This window comes from Talpa occidentalis, unplaced genomic scaffold (genome assembly GCF_014898055.3).
Source record: "Talpa occidentalis isolate TD23 unplaced genomic scaffold, MPIMG_talOcc4v2.1 talOcc4.16, whole genome shotgun sequence".
Taxonomy (NCBI): Eukaryota; Metazoa; Chordata; class Mammalia; order Eulipotyphla; family Talpidae; genus Talpa; species Talpa occidentalis.
Window position 1 is genome coordinate 1,596,585 of NW_023601653.1, and position 6,616 is coordinate 1,603,200.

The 6,616-nt window shown below is 67.7% G+C and overlaps 1 protein-coding gene across 1 annotated transcript; it reads right to left on the reverse strand.

Annotated features, from left to right (window-relative positions):
* Positions 1-5,944, reverse strand: UPK3A (uroplakin 3A). The gene is made up of 6 exons (XM_037515206.2): positions 5,881-5,944; positions 4,893-5,048; positions 3,721-4,000; positions 3,029-3,111; positions 1,609-1,741; positions 1-265 (listed from the first exon to the last, which is right to left on the reverse strand). Exons 1-6 carry the CDS (start codon positions 5,930-5,932, stop codon positions 106-108), a joined length of 864 nt encoding a protein of 287 aa, XP_037371103.1. The 5' UTR covers positions 5,933-5,944; the 3' UTR covers positions 1-105.
* Positions 5,945-6,616: the final 672 nt, after the last annotated feature.

Below are 6,616 nucleotides of genomic sequence, written 5' to 3' on the forward strand. Positions count from 1 at the left end.
ACTCGCAGCCCGGCTTTATTAAAGCTTCTGCCCCTGGGCCGGCCTCCGCGTCCCGGGCCGGCGGGTGGGGCGAGGTCCGTCTGTCCACCCGGGGCGGAGGCCGGCTCAGGCCTGCAGCTTGCCGGCGTACACCTCTGCCCGGTCCAGGGCCGGCCCCCGATGTGCCGGTGGGAGCGAAAGCTCCGGGGTCCCCAGGGCTCGGGGCCCGGCCTCCTGCGTGATCCGGGAGTCGTGAGTGATCTCCCCGCCAGGATCGCCCGTGTCCCTGACAGAGGATGAAGAGAGCGGGGTGAGGGCGGCCCAGCCCAGACCGCTTCAGCGGCCGGGCCCTGGCTTCTCAGAACCTGCTGCCACAGGGTCTTAGGCCCTCGCTCAGCCACTGAGCCTGGGGACAAGGAAAGTGTCCCGTTTTGGAAACTGTGTGAATAATTTATGTGGCTGTGGGCCGGGCTTGGAGGCCGCTGTCCCATGTCTGCAAAGAGCTAAGGTTGTGCTGGGAGAGACGGCAAGCAGGGACCAGGCAGGAAGGACAAGTCCAGGTGGGAGCCACCGGAGGGCTTCCTGGAGGAGGGGACGGGTAACCTGCCGCAAACTGGGATGGTCAGGGGCAGAGAGGGGCATTCCAGGCATTCGCTAGGAAGGGCTGGGGAGTGTCTGGAGCGAAGGGGAAGCTGGGGCAGCCGAAGCGGGTGTGGGCGTGAGGAGGAGGAAATAAAGATCTAGACTGAGATCAGATAAGAGGACCCCTGTCCGGGCAGATTAGGGGCAGCCCAGAGCGGGGCGGGCCAGGCCCCTGCAGGTCCGGCCAGACGGACAGGCGTCTTGCTGCTGATCTCATCTAGTGTGTGTTTGCTTAAAGCACCACCAAGGGCCGTGGGATTTCCACAGTCCCAGCCCCCCACCCCAGCTCCCTCTCTCTGCCCCTGACTGATGTCCACATGCATTTCACCTGCTCCAGGAGGCTTCTTCTCTGCACCCCACCCCCTCTGGGACGGCACCCCCGGTCTTCAACACCCCCTGGGGCTCCCTTTCTCTGCTCCCCCACCCCCACTGCTCTGGCTGTTTCTTCCTCCAGGAAGCCCTCCCCCATGCTCCGGACAGGCCTGCGCCGGCCTCTTCTGGATTCCCAGGCCACAGGCTCATCCTCCGGGCCAGGAGGGTTGTTTCACATGTGTCCTCCCCCCAGGCAGCCCCAGTAGGCTCTCCAGATCCCCCGTTCTCCCCTCCACCCCCCAGACCTCGGCAGAGCTTGGTGGAGTCAGGAGACCAGGGCTCTAGGCCCAGCCCTGCCGTGTGACCCTTCAGGCCTCCATCTCCCGCTCTTTACTGCAGGGGATGGACGCAGTGACCACAAAAGCGAACACTCATCTGCACCCAGGCCCACCCCATGCTCCCGCCTCCTCCCGCGACACGCTCTGGTGTCTCCGTTTTCCAGATGAGCCAACAGGTGCGAAGGATGAGCTGCTGGTGGTGGCCGTGCAGCTGTGTCAGTGCCCTCCCCCGCCCAGCTGGGCCTGACCTTGACCTGACCTTGGAGGCCTCCCTGGCGGAGAGACCCACCTAGGGGAAGGCGTGGGGTCCCGCGGCCGCCAGCCGGTGGGTACTCACACGAAGCTCGAGATGACAGCGCCGGCAAAGGCCACGAGCAGGAGGAAGGGCAGGGAGCCCAGGATGGACGTGATGACGATCATGCCCCCGCTGCGCCGGCCCGGCCACGTGTCGATCACGGAGTGTGGGGTGGCTGGGGGGGCGCAGGCCCAGTCACTCCCCAGGCACCCCTCGGCAGTTCCAGGGGACACACAGGGTCCCCGCCCCGGCAGGCAACTGAGAGCCCCAGGGGTGAGGTGGGGGCCCAGCTCAAGGCCCATCTCCATCCCAGCAGAGGTCAGTTCCCTGGCGTGCCCGAGCCTGTCCCCACTCCGCCCGGCAGGTGCTGGCCTCTGCCCGAGCCGCCTCTGGCCTGCTCGTAGGCTGGGAGCTGACACATGGCCCCGCTCAGTCACGGTAAAGGTGGGGTCAAGGGTGGACAGAGGTGCCCCCCACCTCGCCGGGGCCTTGTCCCATTTTGGAGCTGAGAGCAAAGGATTTGTAGCGCCTGTGGTGAGGCACTGGTGAGGGGTCCCCTGCAGGCCACTGTCCCAGGCAGCCCATGAGAACCCCCTTGTGCGGATGGCCCCCCACAGCTCAGGGGGAGCCAGCCCCCCTCTTCCAGAGCACTTGGGACCCAGACTTGGGCCTACTTTCTGTCCCAGGGCTCAGCACTTCCTGGGAAGTCCTGCTGGGGTGCAGAGCAAGGGCTCCCCCTCCCACTTCCAGGGAAGGAGACAGGCCCTAAGGGTCCTGGGTCCCACGGACTGTCAGCCCCAGGGCAGGGGGCCACACGCATGGTGGGGGGGTGAGGTGAGAGGGAGTCCCCCCCATGCCCAGGGCCACGCTGCTCACTAACCACGTGAACTGGGGCAACCCTTCGAGCCCCTGCAGGCCTCATGAGGTCACCGTGGGGCCAGGAAGCTCTGCAGGGCAAACCCCTGGCTCCCTGCTGGCCCGTGGGGTACCAGGGAATCTCACCTAGAGGGCGAGGTGTGGGGGGAGGGGAGCTACACAGGGGTCACGTGGCCCCTAAGGCTCAGCGCTGGGTTGAGGACTTGCGGGGGCCTGAGGCGGCAGCCTGGCCTGGCCGCCCCAGACTTTAGGAAAATGACCCCCGTGGTGGAGAGAGCTGCCCACCACGCCACCCCACCCCCGCCCCGAGGCCACCCCCTCTGCTGGGTCAGGAGACACTCCTTTGGGGCAAAGGCAGGGAAACGGCTGGAAAGTGCTGGCTGCCTGGACCCCAGCACGCTGCCCCTGCCCCGCCCCGTCCCTGCACCCAGGGGCCCGGGGTGCAGGTGGGGGGCGTTCGGGGTGGGGTGGGTCAGACTTGAGGTTAAATTCTTTTAACACGCATTTTCCTCCTCACCCCAATGCCCTGTGTCTGGGGAGACTCTTCCCTGGAGGGTCACCCCCTCGCACCCGCCCCACCACTTACGCTGCTTGGTGCCGATGGGGTCAGACCACAGGGTCTGGTCCTGCACCAAACCTGTGGACACATTGACAAGGACGTACTTGAACCTGGAAGGAGACAGAAGGAGCGTGACTTCATCCACCCCGGGGCCCAGCCCAGGGACAGAGGAGGGACGAGGATGGGGGTGGGGTGCGGAGTCGGGGATGGGTTCGAGGAAACTCGAAAGCTAGTGGGGGCGGGGTGGGTGGGCTGAGGCCCAGAGCCTGTCCCACATCCCTGCCCAGTGTCTCCCCAGCTCAGCCTCAGGCAGTGTCCCCCCAGGCTGGGGGCACCCTGGTTTCCTGGCTGTTCCCAGCTGGGTCTTTGGCATCACAGAAGGGACTTAAAAAATTAAATGGGGGAAAATCCACTCCCAAGGGCCCTCCCTCACGGGACCACAGCCCCTGCCCTTCCAGCTGGAGGTGTCGCCGACGCCGGCGCACGACCTGCGCGGCCCAGCGCAAGGTGACCCCGGCCCTTGCCAAACGGAGGACTTCAAGATGGCCACGCATTGAGCCGAGGCCTCTGGGCGGAGCCCTGGTACGGTCGGTCGCACGGCGGGAAGCCCAGCACGGACCGGGCGCCCTGGCACCCTCAATGCGGTCCCTCCCCTCCCCCAGCCGGGTCTGGGGCCCAGCGGCCGCCTCCTGCCGCGGCCTGCACACCTGCACACCCACCTGTACTCCGTGGCTGCCGACAGGGGCGGGTTGCAAAGGCCCTGGAAGTTGGGGTCAGACAGGCAGGACCCGTCAGCCCCGACCCTGACGAGGTACGCGCTCAGGATCTCAGAGGCCCGGGCCACCTCCCCGACCGCATCCAGGCTGGGCAGGTCACTGCAGGGGGTCAGGTCAAAGGCCAAGGCCTTGTAGGGGCCTGTCCTCCCGCCCTCTGTTTGCTGGAAGGTAGAGCTGAGCGGGGCCTGGGTGCTGTCCTGCACAGACGCATTCCTGGAGAGGGCTGGGGAGGCGAGTCTGCTCAGTCCCTCAGTCATCAAACGTCCCTTTGCATCTGCACCAGCCCCGTGCCGGGCCCTGGGGTCACAGGCCCAGCCTCCGGGCTCCCCGAGCCTTGGAGGACACTGACAAGGAGCATCCCCCCTGCTCTGGGCCTGCTCTCGCCACCTCACCTTGCAGGGCCCCGCATCCTCCTCAAGACTCCTGTCCTCCCCTTGCTAGACCCTGACGCGCGCGGCCGCACGGGCACACACACGGGGGGCAGACGGGCGGTCCGCGCCGGGGCCTTGGGCTCCTCCTTACTCGCTGGTGAGCCTGGATGACTCACTTTACCTCCCTGGTCAGTAAAATGGAAGGAAAACACCCCAGAGCTGGCCAGTGTGTGCAGAGAGAATAAAATGACACCCCCGGGGACCCGGCAGGGGAAGGGTGAAAGGCTGGAGCCGGCTCCTCTAGCAAGCCAGGTGCTCCCCGCAGCTGGGGAGGGGCCGAGCCTGCAGGTCCAGTGCCTGGCAGCCTTGAGCCAGCTGGGGGCCTCGGCCAGGACCTGGGCGCCAGGACCAGAGAGGCCTGGTTTCCTACCCTGCGCCGGGGGCGCTGACCCTGGATTCCCTGCTCCCCGCGGGGCCCAGCCCAGCACCCAGGAGGCTGCAGACACGGCTCTAAGGTGTGCAAAGCCGCGGCAGGACGGCGGGTCTCAGCGTGGCCATCGCTCCAGGCACGGCCCCAGGTGACCGCTGCACCCAGCCCATAGCTGGCGCAGAGCAGACCCCAGTGGTGCAGGGAGTGGCATGGGGTAGCCTCACAACAGGGATGGAGCCGCCCTCCGTCTCCCTCTGCCTCCCCCCAGGACAGGTCCCAGGCCCCTCGAGCAGCCAGCGAAGCAGGCCCCTTACCCGAGGCGACCAGGACGTAGAGGTGGACCTCGTGGGCGCCGTGGAGAGCCTCCGAGCTGTCGAACACGCACAGGGGCTTTTCCAAGGCCACGGTGGTGAGCGTGGGGTTGTTGGGGGCCAAGGTCACCCCAGCCAGCTCGGGCTGGAGGCTCACACCTGGAGGAGGCAGCCAGGCCGGGAGCTCGCCCATCAGAGCCACCGCGCTCGTGGGCGCCCTCTGCCCCCCCCAGGCCCCGCTCACACCTGCTTGCAGTTTCGGGGCACCTGGTGTGCCGGGCTTGGGGCTTCCCTCCCCACAGGCACCTCAGGAACTTGTCTGACAAGGGCAGCACCCCGTCCCCCATCATGCTGACCAAAAACCCCAAAATCCAGGGGAACCTACCTTCTCTGTCTCCTCAGACGTTCGTTCACCAAGAACCCCATCGCGCCTCCTAAGCCTCCCCCTCAGCCCAGTCTGGGAGCCGCATCCTCTCCACTTCCACTTGCACCCTGGATCCCCCCACTGTTCTCCAGCCCATCCCTGACCCTGGACCCCGCTAAGCCCCTCCCCACTGCCCTCCAGCTCACTGCAGGAGCTGCACCCCCTTGCTTGTCTCTCCAGCCTCACCTTGGGCACCCCTCAGCCACACACACCCTGAAATGCCCAAACTGCTCCTCTGCCCGGACTGGCCCTCCTGCTCCCGGAGTCCAGGCGTCACGGCCAGGCCAGGCCAAGGCCACGTCTGCCGCCCCCCCTCCACCCCCACCCCCACCCTCTCCCGTGTCCCCCATCTCAGGGCTGCGCGCCCCCGCGCCATGGGCGCCCCCGCTGCTGTCACTGTCTGGGTGTTCGGCACCGCCCAGGGCCTGGCGCGAGGTGTGAGCTCCTGGGGCGAGTAAAAGAAATCCCCACTCCCAGCGCCACTTTCCATCCTGCGCCTGGGGCCTCCCTGGAGGGGGCGGCAGGAAGCGCCCCAGGACAGAGCTGGCTCTTCTTGCCCCCCCTTACCCGAGCAGAGCCGCAGGCAGCCCAGGGCCAGGAGAGCCCAGAGCAGAGGCATCGCCCGCGGCAGCAGGAGCGCGAGTGGGGTGTCCCCGCCGCCCTCTACCTGCCACCCCGGGCCCGGGTGCGCCCCGCCCCCGGCCCGCCAGCCAATCCGTGGCCTCGGGGCTGGATTTTTGCCACCACCCCGCCTCACCCCAGTCCCGGGCGCTGCCTGGCAGGCAACGCCCCCCCCCCCCAGACCTCACTGAGCCCTCACCAGAGCACCTGCTGTGTGGCAAGGCCGGTGGTGATTCCACGGCCTCCCTCACCTCGGTGAGGCCTGGGGCGGCGGGCGAGCCCCCGCGCGCAGTGTCCACACTGCAGACCCGCCGCCCCTCCTAGGAGCACCCGTGGGCTCCCGACCAGCTGCCAGGGCCGGGAACGGCTGGGAGCACGAGGGCAGGGCCCAGGTGCCCGGGTCTCCCGAGGCTGCTGCCCCAGAACCGCGGAGCTTTGTGCACACACGCGTCCGTGCCCAGCCCCGCGCCATTTTCAAGGAGCCGGAACAGGGTTTTAAGGCTCCTTCCTGGGGCCCGGCTGGGGGCTGCTGTTCCTTCCACCCCGGGAACTCGGGGGGACTCTGGCCTGATGTCACAACCAGGAGCAGAGACTTGGTGCCTGCCGCGGGCAGTGAGGGGCAGAGTGCTCTGGGCCCTCCTCACCAGGCGCCAGGGAGAGGCCGCACCTGCGGGAGCAAGGG

What these genes read in the sequence shown, in the direction of transcription:
- UPK3A (XM_037515206.2), bottom strand. Translation starts at nt 5,932, where the DNA reads ATGCCTCTGCTCTGGGCTCTCCTGGCCCTGGGCTGCCTGCGGCTCTGC. An exon ending in CTACGTCCTGGTCGCCTCGG is followed by an intron (nt 4,001 to 4,892) that starts GTAAGGGGCCTG and finishes TCGCCTCCCCAG; the next exon opens with CCCTCTCCAGGAATGCGTCT. An exon ending in CCCCATCGGCACCAAGCAGC is followed by an intron (nt 1,742 to 3,028) that starts GTAAGTGGTGGG and finishes GCGCCCCCCCAG; the next exon opens with CCACCCCACACTCCGTGATC.